The 13,658-nt window shown below is 40.2% G+C and overlaps 1 protein-coding gene across 12 annotated transcripts in view; it reads right to left on the bottom strand.

Annotated features, from left to right (window-relative positions):
* The window catches only part of NRCAM (neuronal cell adhesion molecule), a 230,693-nt gene that overhangs the window by 34,091 nt on the left and 182,944 nt on the right, over positions 1-13,658 (bottom strand). For 8 of the 12 annotated variants that reach the window (XM_056573929.1, XM_056573932.1, XM_056573939.1 and 5 more), the window contains 7 exons: positions 12,165-12,296; positions 11,111-11,254; positions 10,126-10,234; positions 3,188-3,354; positions 2,950-3,097; positions 2,543-2,667; positions 346-375 (listed from right to left, as the gene is read on the bottom strand). In XM_056573929.1, the coding sequence (XP_056429904.1) occupies positions 346-375; positions 2,543-2,667; positions 2,950-3,097; positions 3,188-3,354; positions 10,126-10,234; positions 11,111-11,254; positions 12,165-12,296 (855 nt within the window). The remainder of the gene's footprint in view (positions 1-345; positions 376-2,542; positions 2,668-2,949; positions 3,098-3,187; positions 3,355-10,125; positions 10,235-11,110; positions 11,255-12,164; positions 12,297-13,658) is intronic. The other 4 variants (XM_056573936.1, XM_056573930.1, XM_056573937.1 and 1 more) reach the window with 1 other exon arrangement.

The following is a 13,658-nucleotide window of genomic DNA, read 5'->3' as shown; positions in this document are numbered from 1 at the left end:
CAGGATAATGTTCCTCCTTGAGGAGAGGGCTAAAAAGCATGTGGAGACTTATAGGTTATTCAAGGCTCCACTGGGAATTTTGGGGAAAAGAAAATGCAAAGTAGCTCTCTCGGAGAGTAAAGAGCTTGCTCTCTGGCGCCCCTTGTTTGCTTTGAATATTTGACACGCACCACCCCCACAGGCCCTGCACTAGACATAAAACTCTATGAAGTTTACCCTGGAGTGTTCCTTTAAAAGTAAAAAACATTCATGCAACAAAATCATCCATGGAAGATGCACATAGTGATAGTGTGATGCACTGATGTGTTTCAGCATATATATATATGGATAGGGTTGCTAGTTTACCGGTCTTTACTGGAGGTGGCTGAGTAGGTTCTGTAAGGGATATTAACAACATGTTAGTAATTAACAACCGTTGTGTTATAAAGACCGCGTAGATCATGTTCAGTGAATACAGGAGCTGTAGCTATATAAACTGTATATAAAGTTTCCTTCTTTCTTGTTACTTTTAGCCATTTGATATACTGTATCTGGATAAGCCGACAATTCTCATGAATAACTAATATGGAAATTTCTGGAACTAATCTGTATCACGGCGTAAAATGTATCACCATTTAAATATAGACCTCAGAGAGAAAGTCTTAACTGACCAGATAAATAACACTTAGGGTATATTAAATATTTCTTATAGCACAAATGATTTTCTTCATAACTCTCTGGCTCATTATTTCCTAGGAAGGCTGAATAACCTTGGGTGTAACAATTCCTACTGATGACTAAATGCATGACAAATTATCCAATATAACTTCATTAGTCTCTACCTTTTAAATCCAAAAGCACAGCAAAAAATAATAACTAAATCCAGGTAGAAAATCCCGCACTCACCATGTCCATCACTGTGGTGGCAGAAGCCTCTGAGCCCCGTCTACTCTTTGCACCTTCCTCTTCCGTTGAACCTTCTCTGACACAGCGATGGACATGGTGAGTGCGGGATTTTCTACCTGGATTTAGTTATCGTTTTTCGCTATTTACTTGTTTGTCCGTGCACCTCCTACACCATCCATTTTTTAGTTGGTTTTGCCACTGCTGGGACTTTCTGCGTTTTTACCAATGTGAACAGTGTCTCCCCGTACTCTCTTTTTTACTTGCATATAAAAAAAAAAATTACATTTGCTGCATTCTAACAAACAGCATATGAGAGCATCCTACAACAATTTCATGAATTTGACTCAATACACAAATGACTAAACCTTATAATCCGACAGTGCCCAGTGTTTAGTGACATTGTCTCATGAAGACAATCCATGTCTATTGCCCTGTTAGGACACATGGAAGTCACGGAGGGAGGCAGCTTCAATCCTGTCATTTCTATGCATTACATGGTCAGATATTTAGGCCATATGTAGTGTACATGTACATAACATGTATGACTAAATGTAGCATATTCTAAAAAAATAACTTATGAAGTTCAGGGGTTTAACGAAACAGGCATGTGCCGATCAGCTGCTCACTGGCCTTTTTCCTGTCAGACAGTTGCTGGGGTCTACCGCCCCTTTCAGATGTCTTTATATGTCTCATATTATATTCAGTGGTGAAAATGTTTCATATACAAGCAAGAATAGAAACTTGAAGCAGCAACATGATTGGTTGTTTTAGGTTTTACCCCAGTATTTCTTGGCACAGGTATTTATAAGTCTTTCTCATACTCTTAGAACTCTACCTTCCCAGCTCAAAACTGCTATCTGGGTTATTCTTACCATATTAAATATGTTGCATTACATAAACACATCAACATTTAAAGTGTAACTGTCATTAGCAAACACTTTTTATATAATGTAGAAAATAACATTAGATGTATATTTGTAATATACATTGGTTAAAAAATGTGTATATTTTTGTCCCTGCAGCTATTGCATGTGTGTCTCTTTGAGGAGACCAAATACAGGAAGTGTGGGTGGACAACCAAGTTGCCTGTACAAGTTGTTAATCATGAGATACATTGAATTTTGATCTAAACAGGTAAAATTTGCCAATGATCAACATGACATTTGGTCAACATATATTCAAGCTTGACATCTTGTAAGAACAGATAGAAAAAGCTGGGACACGGACCTTTTGGTATATTCAGACAATACATATATTAAACAATCCAAATACTTACAGGGTTGTCTCATGAAAACAACCCTTGTCCAAATGCCCCATTAGGGCCTATGCACATTACTGAGTTAGGCTTCCCCACTCAGGGCACCCCTCTAGGACCCAGAACCTAGAGCTGCTCTGAGGGAGTGGCTGCCATTCTGGTGGACTCAGGTCATCCTTGAATGAGGCCAACCTAAAGTTCCCTGCACAGAGTGTGCTGCACATGGTCGTGCAGTGCCGAGAAAAACAAGGATGCAGCTCTTAGGGAACGGTGTTATATTCTCAGGATAGGCGAAGTTACTGCAGACTTATTGATATCCTATCTAAATACAATCTATGCAACTGAGCCAACAAACCGAAATAGAAATAAGTTCTCATAATGAAAATCTAGGGAGCAACTTACCAACAACAGAAAGCTCTGCACTAGCCGAAACCCTGTCCAAGGTAGTATTTGCCACACATGTGTACATGCCTTTATCCTTCTCTGTTATGTTCTTGATGGTCAACCGCTCTTTTTCAAGAATGTACCTGTAAATCATAAGATAGCTATCAACTGTGCTTCAACCCAGTACTGTTTTAAGACTAAATGGGTATATATCTGTTTACAAGAAACAATGCATTATGCATATTTTCATTTTCCGCTCTAATGGTCTATTCACACGTACAGTATTCTGTGCAGATTTGATGCGCAGGATTTTCTGCTGCAGATTTCAATGTAAACTGAATGACTGAACACAGCTTGAAATCCTGCACCTCAAATCTGCGCAGAATACTGTACGTGTGAATAGACCCTAAAAGAAGTCAAAATACCTGTCATCAGCCAGCAGTTCACTGTTATTCCTCAGCCACATCACCTCCGCTACTAATGTCGGATCGTGCTTGAATTTACATTCAAAGGATGTACTGCCATATCTCTGAACCACTCTGTATTCTGGTTGAGAGATTATCATTGTTGGATCTAGAAATAAAGCAGAATAATAATAATAATAATATGCCGGAACATGACAACTTATTGTTAGGCCCAGTGTATGCATTATCTGTGTATTACCTTTGACTTGAAGCTCAATGACTTTTTGGTCTGTGCCCAATTTGTTTCTGGCTACACATGTATATCTACCACTGCTATCTTTCTGTGCTACTTGTACTTCCAGGGTTCCATTGTCATGGAAGACATAGTTATTTCCATGCAGAAAACTAGACTGCACACCTTTAAACCTGCAAAAAGGTAATATAACAACCATTAAATAGGATTAAACAGCATACACTGTGTGCACAAGCATTAGTCAAGATGGTTTTTTTCAGAATTCATTTTATTTCTGAACAACAGTTCTACTCTCTGTCAGTCCAAAATGTTAATAAACCTTAAACCTGAATATTAAAGAATATAAAGGTGAAGTTTTGGCTTTCATCATGGAGAATATCTATGCGTGCACCATTAGTGGGCAACTGTTCGTGTGCAGAATTATTATGCAGCTAAATAAATAAATAAAAACTCGCTTACAACTCATATTTAAAAATAAACTTTTGCGACTAAATAAATACATAAATAAAACATTGACCAATATAGTCATCCTTCTTTTAAATAATAATCATAAGCCTTCCATTCATGGAGCATGTCAGAGGTGAACTGATTTGGCTTCTTTGTAAATCTCCAATTAAAGAAAGGCCCCCAAGTTCTTAATAGGGTTTAGGTCAGGTAAGATAGGGGCCATGTCAATATTCTTTCATGTTTATGGCTTTTGCTGGCTAGCCAGGCAGTGGGGTAATTCAGCGCATGCAATTGTGCATTATCCTGCATAAAAAGCATCATCTTCTTGAAGGATGCAGACTTTTTCCTGTACCACTACTTGAAGAAAGTGTCTTCTAAAAACTATCAGTAGGTTTGGAAGTTGATTTTGAGCCCATCTTTAACTCAGAAAGGTCCAGTTAACTCATCTTTGGAGATAACCAGCTCATACCAGTACTCCAGCTCCACCTTGGAAGTGGAAGAAGAGCTCGGTGCCTGTTACTGATCCAGCTACTGGCCCATTTATCTGGAATGCCAAGAAACACTCTCACCTGATCAGTCCATAAAACCCATAAAAAAATCTATCTACAGATAACGTTTTTGTCCCAGTCTTGACGTTTAAACTTATGTGTCTTGTTCAGTGGTGGATGGATTTCAGCTTTTCCTTCCTTGGCCCTGTCTCTAAGCACTGAACTTCTTGGCCAGCCTTTATTATTGTGTTTACCCTGTTTTTCAGAATATATTTGGAGCAAGTGTCCTTTTTTGAGCCTTTTTTTTGCGCCTTTTGGTTTACACATTTCTGCTGATTTTGAGTTGCACTCCACTGATATTGACAATACACATGATATGGAAGGGTTTTATTAACTGCACCTTTTTGTGAAAAGGCGCAAAAAAGGCGCAAAACCACCGATAGGTCTCTAAAACTACACCAGCCCAGACTTAGCTTAGCTTTTTGGTGAATGTGAAGAAAGAAGTTTCAGAAAATGTGACCTGCAAAAAATGTATCAAATGCTCTGCGACCATTTAATAAATTTGGTGCTCCTACACATTATCAGCACACAAAAAAAGGTGTAAAAAAATGCTTCACTTACACCTACAATGATAAATGCTTCACTTACACCTACAATGATAAATGCCGGCCATTGTACTTCAGACCACTCCAGCAGGGTTGCATTTCCTGAATATTACAGCACTGGAGGGGTAATAGGCTCATGTGATTCTTTTCAAATCAGCAAAAGTAAAAAAAAAAAACATTTGATGGTTGATTTTAATTGTAATGGTTACTTTTTGACTTTTAACCCCTTAAGGACTCAGCCCATTTTGGCCTTAAGGACTCAGACAATTTAATTTTTACGTTTTCATTTTTTCCTCCTCTCCTTCTAAAAATCATAACTCTTTTATATTTTCATCCACAGACTAGTATGAGGGCTTTTTTTTTGCACGACCAGTTGTCCTTTGTAATGAAATAACTCATTATATCATAAAATGTATGGCGCAACCAAAAAACACTATTTTTGTGGGGAAATTAAAACGAAAAACGCAATTTTGCTAGTTTTGGAAGGTTTAGTTTTCACGCCGTACAATTTACGGTAAAAATGACGTGTGTTCTTTATTCTGAGGGTCAATATGATTAAAATGATGCACATTATTACATACTTTTATATTATTGTTGCGCTTAAAAAAAATCACAAACTTTTTAACCAAATTAGTACGTTTATAATCCCTTTATTTTGATGACCTCTAACTTTTTTATTTTCCGTATAAGCAGCGGTATGGGGGCTAATTTTTTGCGCCATGATCTGTCCTTTTTTTTGATACCACATTTGCATATAAAAAACTTTTAATACATTTTTTATAATTTTTTTTTTTATAAAATGTATTAAAAAAAGTAGGATTTTTGCACTTTTTTTTTTTTTTTCGTTCACACCGTTCACCGTACGGGATCATTAACATTTTATTTTAATAGTTCGGACATTTACGCACGCGGCGATACCAAATATGTCTATAAAAATTTTTTTTACGCTTTTTGGGGGTAAAATAGGAAAAAACGGACGTTTTACTTTTTTATTGGGGGAGGGGATTTTTCACTTTTTTTTTACTTTTACATTTTTTTTACACTTGAATAGTCCCCATAGGGGACTATTCATAGCAATACCATGATTGCTAATACTGATCTGTTCTATGTATAGGACATAGAACAGATCAGTATTATCGGTCATCTTCTGCTCTGGTCTGCTCGATCACAGACCAGAGCAGGAGACGCCGGGAAGGAGAGGGGACCTCCGTGCGGCATTACGAATGATCGGATCCCCGCAGCAGCGATGCAGGCGATCCGATCATTCATTCAAATCGCGCACTGCCGCAGATGCCGGGATCTGTATTGATCCCGGCACCTGAGGGGTTAATGGCGGACGCCCGCGAGATCGCGGGCGTCGGCCATTGCCGGCAGGTCCCTGGCTGCAATCAGCAGCCGGGATCAGCCGCGCATGACACGGGCATCGCTCCGATGCCCGCGGTTATGCACAGGACGTAAATATACGTCCTGGTGCGTTAAGTACCACCTCACCAGGACGTACATTTACGTCCTGCGTCCTTAAGGGGTTAAAGTCAGTTTCTCTTTTTTGGCCTATTTTGTATATGTATATATTTTTTTTACATGAGTGGTGTCAGATGTAAATGTTAATATACATCCATGCTGAACTTTTTGCGTACAATATATGGAAGCTAAGAATTGCTTTTTAGCTGGGTGAGTGCTTAAAGAAATCCCCACCTTTTAGATACCTCCTTGACAACAAGCAGATCAAATGTGTCTCCCTGGGACCCCAGTGATCTGCTCTAAGATGTGGGGGAAACCTGGCAGCAAGTGTTCAATTTCAAGTCAAGTCCTCCAGAGCAAGAAGTGCTTTGTTACATCTCTTGATCCTGAACAGGTAACTTTACTCACTTTAATTTACAATTCACAAATAAGGATATTCAAAGAATATACAAAGAACTTTCTGATAAACTTTGGGGAGTCATAAGTCACATGGTTTTTGCATTCAATGTCATCCACAACGCTTGCAACAGCAACCTGCATTGACTGGGACTACAGTATACAGGCGGCCAGCACCAGGACAGGCGAGCGGTGCACAGCGCCAGCATTATACAATCAGTATACGGTATATCTTTTATGCACTTTGAACACTTTAATTATATGTTGGAGCATTGTCTAGTCCACCTCAACATATTGCTTTTATATGAACAATTGTGGGAAGGAACAAGAGCAATATAACACTTTGAACCTCCGATTTAATTTGATCTCTGTTGCACGAGTGTGGAATATTTGCTGAACATTATATCAGTATTTTATTTTATATGGTATCCTGCACATTTTCTATTGTAGCCTTCAGGGCCCGACTGCTGTTTGCCTGGGCCGGATCATATAATTGTTTGCTATTGTTGTTTATTATTATTTTTTAACATTTTGTCTCTTCCAGTTTTGAGTTCTAACTGCTGATTGTATTTTCTTAAACTCCTGATTTTACATCTGTTTAAAGGGGTACTCCGGTGCTTAGACATCTTATCCCCTATCCAAAGGATAGGGGATAAGATGCCTGATCGAAGGAGTCCCGCCGCTGGGGACCCCCCGTGATCTTGTACGTGGCACCCCGTTTATAATCAGTCCCCAAAGCGTGTTCGCTCAGGGTCTGATTACCGGCGACCACAGGGCCGACGGCGTGTGACGTCACGCCTCCGCCCCTGTGTGACGTCACGCTCCGCCCCTCAATGCAAGCCTGTGGGAGGGGATAAGATGTCTATGCACCGGAGTACCCCTTTAAATACCCTATTATACCTACGTTACCTTTTAATTAAAGTATTTTTATTGGGCAACACATATTATTCATATCAACATACAGTGACTGAAAGTTTAGATACTTTAATAAAATGGATGACCTATCCCTTTGTCAAGTTATTATGTCACGTTTTGCTTATAGGGGCACTCCACTGGAAAACATTTTTTTTAAATGAACAGGTGGCAGAAAGTTAAACAGATTTGTAAATGACTTCTATTAAAAAATCTTAATCCTTTCAGTACTTTTCAGCTGCTGTATGATCCACAGGAAGTTCTTTTCTTTTTGAATTTCCTTTCTGTCTGACCACAGTGCTCTCTGCTGACACCTCTGTCCATGTCAGGAACTGTCCAGAGCAGGAAAGGTTTTCTATGGGAATTTGTTCCTACTCTGGACAGTTCCTAAAATGGACAGAAGTGTCAGCAGAGAGCACTGTGGTCAGGCAGAAAGGAAATTCATAAAGAAAAGAACTTCCTGTGGATCATACAGCAGCTGAGAAGTACTGGAAGGATTAAGATTTTGTAATAGAAGTATTTACAAATCTGTTTCACTTTCTGGCACCAGTTGATTAAAAAAATGTTTTCCAGTGGAGTACCCCTTTAAAGGGGTACTCCGCCTATAGCATCTTATCCCCTATCCAAAGAGATCTCCGCTGCGGCACCCCGCTATCATTACTGCACAGAGCACGCTCACTCTGTGTGTAATGACAGGCAATACTGGGGCTGGAGCATTGTTACTTCTCCGCTCCGCCCCCTCGTGACGTCATGGCCCGCCCCGTCAATACAAGTCTATGGGAGGGGGCGTGGTGGCCATCACACCCCTTCCCATAGACTTGCATAGACTTGCATTAAGAGGGCGGGCTGTGACATCACGAGGGGGCGGAGCGTGATGTCATGATGCTCCGGCCCCTGTATTGCCGGTTATTACCGGGTTGCTGCAGCGGAGATCCCAGGGGTCCCCAGCAGCGGGACCCATTCAATCTGACATATTATCCCCTATCCTTTGGATAGGGGATAAAATGCTAGGGGCAGAGTACCCCTTTAAAGTGCTCAAAGTGTGAAACAACAAAGGATGATGCTGACATCACACTGGGTGACAACGAACACCACCCAAAGCCTCTCTTACACTGCTACATTTTAAAAAAAAATTGACCCATTAAATGGGTACTGTCGTTAAAACTGATTTTTGCTATTGCACTCCTTAAGATAAATAAAAAATCTTTCTAATGTGCTTTGTTTAAAAAAATTAAGTTTTCTCTGTTTTGTGTTTAAAAAAGCTGCCACTATGTGTCTCCCTACTTGCCCAGAGCACAATTCCCCCCCCCATCTCTTGCACAGACTTTGGACTCCTGCTGGTCTGGCAGAAGTCCAAAATCAGGAATGCAGTCTGGAGTGCTGATGGGAGTGTGTGCAGCCTTAGCCAATCATAGCTCATCTTACACTGGACTGCTCTGGGCAGTGTGTAGCAAAGTGAGGGAAGATGTTCTCTCCTGTATGGCTTCAGATGATGTCACACCTGCTGGGTAACACCCCTTCCCAGTCTGTGAATCTGACTAAGACTGACCAGAAAATACAGAGCGATGTCAAGGTAGAAAACTAAAAAATAATAAAAAATAAAGGCAGAGGGTGGTTTATCATGATGGGTGCAGTGAACTGTGAGGATTAAAAAATTTAACAAGATCATGACAGGTACTCTTAAGTATCTGAAGGCTTATTACAGATATGTACCAGAGGCAACAACTCCAGTGTCCATTTTTGCTACATTAAATCCATTCCATACTATTTATTATTATTCCTAAATTATTCAATTCATGGGAAAAGATTATGGTCCTGTCTCAGTAGTCATTTGAATAAGCTGTAATGAGAAACTGCCTGCATCTCTTTATTTTGCTATGAATAAAAATACATTCATGGTAAACAGCTCCATTTCAAGGCCCCATGTACATAGCAGAGCAGTGTGAGCACAGCCTGTAGTCTCCATGTGTCCTCATATAGGCTTTGTTGGGTGCCATATGTACAGAGCTATTCTACCCAGAAGCAATGTCATATATGAAAACAACTCTGCATGCCCCCATATAAAATCAAAGACAAAGAGATAAAGTAGTGGGTCCATGCAATGCAGGTGGCGCCTTATAACATACCACAGATGTCTGCACTACATTTCATATTTAAGTCCTATTATTACAAACTTACACTAAAAATCCATATTGTTCTATAATACAAAAAACTGCAGACACCTCAAAGCTATACAACAGAACAAAAAGCTGTATATAGTGCTGAATTGTAACGGATGTGATGCTAAAATAGCAATGAATGTGGTATAAGGAAAAATAATAGACAATTGATTTGAAGGAAAACCATAATCATTATGACTTGCAACCACTTAAAATGCATACCAATAAATATAAAACTAACACATAACTAATAAAATCCTCAATGGAGAAAGCATCTGAATATTGCATCTCTTGTTCCTTAATTGTATTTGTATAGTACCATATGCTTTTTTAGCATCACGTACGGTATTATTCAGCACTACATACAGTACTTTGCTCTGTTGAATAGCCTTGGGTATTATTAGGTGGTACTTGGCTCACTTGGGTGAGACACTATCAACATTGACACTGTTTTATAAGTAATCCTGTAGAGTTACCATTCTATACTCGGAACAGGTGATCCAAAAGATTTGCAGTGCAGCAAGGCCGGTCTGTTGGCAATGACTTGATAAATCTTTTGTGAAGAAAGAATCCGTGGTCGCTCCGCTGAAACATAAAATAAATAGATTCTACTAAAATCTACTGTTTATAAAAATACAACAATTGGCACTGGAAGTCATAATCCCCCCCCCCCACAGTTGCGGACTGGCTCCAAGAGATTTTGAAAATACAGGGGGTGGAGGAATGTTTAGCCAATCTACGGACCACTTCAGACCATTATCTGGGGTACTTGGATTGCCTTTTCTTTATCTCCCCAATTCCTGAGCTATGGTTTCTCAACCCAGCCAGTTTCTATCTCCTGACTTGGCTGATGTACCTTTCCTTTGTGCACCATCCCCCCTTTCTCTTTACTTCTTTTTTCCTTTCCTTCTCTTTTTTCTTTCTCCCCTTGTTTTGCTTCTAGGTTTAATGTTATATCTATGTTTGAGGTTCCTGTTTTTCGGATGTTTAGGCAATCCTTGTTGTCTCCTCGAACAAGCTGAGCATGCGTCCGCTCGAGCTGTCACCCCTTGTGAAGCACTATATATATATATATTTCTATCTATCTATATATATATACTGTTTATAACTTCCTCCTATGTTGTTTAGCTTCTTTCATATTTAGTGAATCCCTCTGCATTGACACACTTGCATGCTATGCTCCTGACGTACTGTTCCTTGTTTGCCACTGGTGATTGTACTATTGTACCCCGTATCACTGTTTTTCTCTTTTGAGTTCTACTGTTTGCTCAATAAACACTGTTTTTCAATCCAAAAAAACTGCAATAAAAACACTTTACATTGTTGGTACAGACATTACACATACATTCATGCATTAAATAAAATAATAAAATAAACACTATAAAGAATATGCATGAGTACGACTGCAATTCAATAGTCATTCCATTATATTCAATGAAGTTATTAAAAGATTCAACTTACCGAGTACATTCACAAATGCATTTGCCAAGACGTAGCCATAAATATTTGAAGCATTGCACTGGAACACTGCACTAGCCCGTTCATGCACTTTGGTGAAAATGACAGAATCACCATCTACCACCCTGCTTGGGTCATTGGGAGCCACTGCAAATACAACAAACATACAAACCATTTAGGGCAGTAATAGCATTTGGGGAACACCTATACAGCCATTGTCATTGATAAGATCTCATTAATTTCTTTTCTCATTTGCTTTAAAGGGGTACTCCGGTGGAAGACTTTTTTTTTTTCTAAATCAACTGGTGCCAGAAAGTTAAACAGATTTGTAAACTACTTCAATTAAAAAATCTTAATCCTTCCAGTACTTATTAGATGCTGAATACTACAGAGGAAATTCTTTTTGGAACACAGAGCTCTCTGCTGACATCATGACCACAGTGCTCTCTGCTGACATCTCTGTCCATTTTAGGAACTGTCCAGAGTAGGAGAAAATCTCCATAGCAAACATATGCTGCTCTCGACAGTTCCTAAAATGGACAGAGATGTCAGCAGAGAGCACTGTGGTCATGATGTCAGGAGAGACCTCTGTGTTCCAAAAAGAAAACCATTTCCTCTGTAGTATTCAGCAGCTAATAAGTACTGCAAGGATTTAGATTTTTTAATAGAAGTAATTTACAAATATGTATAACTTTTTGGCACCAGTTGATTTAAAAAAAAAAAAAAAAAAAAAAAAAGTTTTCCACCAGAGTACCCCTTTAATATTATAGGGGAATGACAACCATCCTGAAGATTATACATTATGAAATTAGGGAAAATATGTGATCTGTGTCTTTATGTTTTTAGATGGTTAGTAAGACATAGTTACACACGCCCCATGTAAACACTATACAATTAAAGTAGTGGAAGAACGAAGAAACTGAATTTTTGACTCATAAAGCTATAGTATATCACTAGGATACGGACCATTACCAATCATACTGTGGTAGCATATCCTAGCAATATGTTATCCCTTTAATTATACTTTTATAGATTGCTGTATGAATTCTTTACGTACAATCAATTGCAACTCCGTTTATTAACCACGTAATACTGGGAGCGGGATTCCCATGAGCTCTGCAGATCAATGTCCCATCATCTCCTGGTGACAGTATGAGATTTTCAGGTTTAGTGATCCAATAAGGTGCAGCTAGAAGAGAAATGAATATTTTATTAGCGAATGGAACAATGGTGCAGAGAAAGGAAATTTCACAAACAGAACACTACAGCATATGACTACATGCTAAATACTAACAATACTTACATTCTGCTTTGTGCAAAATTGCTACAAGAAGAGAGAGATGACCCACAAATTTAGTCCCCAGTGGCTTCTCCCTACCCGCTGACCTTGACTGATCTTTCCAAACTTATCAATCAAGGTCATTGGGTGGGGAGAAGCCACTGGAGACCACCTTGATGGTTCAGAGTCCTGTTTTTGGCCAGCTTTTTAATGATGATTCCTGTGCAACTCAAATTTATTCTTACATCATTGTACAAAGCAAGCGTTTCCACAGGCAGCACGAAAGCGGTGAAAGGTTCACTTTAAAAGTAGGGGCACATTAGCTTTGAAAGTGCCTAATCCATTGTGTTTGAAGGTCCATATAGTGATCCTATATCAGTATTTCTCAACTAGGGTGCCTCCATCTGTTGCAAAACTGCAACTCCCAGTATACCCGGACAGCCTTTGGCTGTCCGGACATGCTGGGAGTTGTAGTTTTTCAACAGCTGGAGGCATGTTGGTTGGGCAACACTGCTATAAACAGTGACCCCTCTCTGTGACCCCTCTCTTTTGCAGGGTTTGGTGTAGTACAAAAGAAAGACCCCTTATTTCCAGCCTCCTTAGCAGTCTGTCCCAGTACCAGGTCCCTTTAAAAGGAATACTGTAGTGGAATATAACTTATCCTCTATCTGGGATCCCCCGCGATCTCCTGCGCAATCCCCAGCTGTTCTGCAGCGGCAGTCTGAAGAAAGGAAGCGTTCTGTCCCCGCCATAGGCGTGCGCACGGGGTGTGCCGGGTGTGTCTGGGCACACCCTAATCAAGCCTCAAACTTGAGGCTCTATCACCTCTGTGCTGCACTGCTTTGCCGTGCATTTGTTCAGGCCCGTCGCTACAGGACAGACAAACCAAGCAATTGCTTGGGGCCCCGAGCTGGCTGGGGCCCCGAGCAGAGCCGGTGCTTGATGTGCCGAGCCATCCTCCTGCCCCTATCCCGGTTCGGCAGCTTGACCTGTCGGCCAGCCAGGCCCGCAGTGCGAGAGCCTGGAGCAGGAGGCAGAGACTAAAGCCGCTCGGCCTCCGGCTTCTATTTTTGTGCCCAGCTCACCTGTAGTTGCCGGGAATTTAGGATCTCCCCGCCCTCCCCAGTTAAATGCCGTATATCAACGCTTGTCGGCCTCGTATTATTATTATTGGGGTACTACCTGCCTACTGGGGGAGGGGGGTAATTTGGGGGTACTACATGCCTACTGGGGGGGAGAGAGTTAATCTGGGGGTACTACCTGCTTACTGGG

This window comes from Hyla sarda, chromosome 4 (genome assembly GCF_029499605.1).
Source record: "Hyla sarda isolate aHylSar1 chromosome 4, aHylSar1.hap1, whole genome shotgun sequence".
Taxonomy (NCBI): domain Eukaryota; kingdom Metazoa; phylum Chordata; class Amphibia; order Anura; family Hylidae; genus Hyla; species Hyla sarda.
Note: the sequence above shows the minus strand (reverse complement) of the source record. Positions and strands in the feature narration are given on the sequence as shown.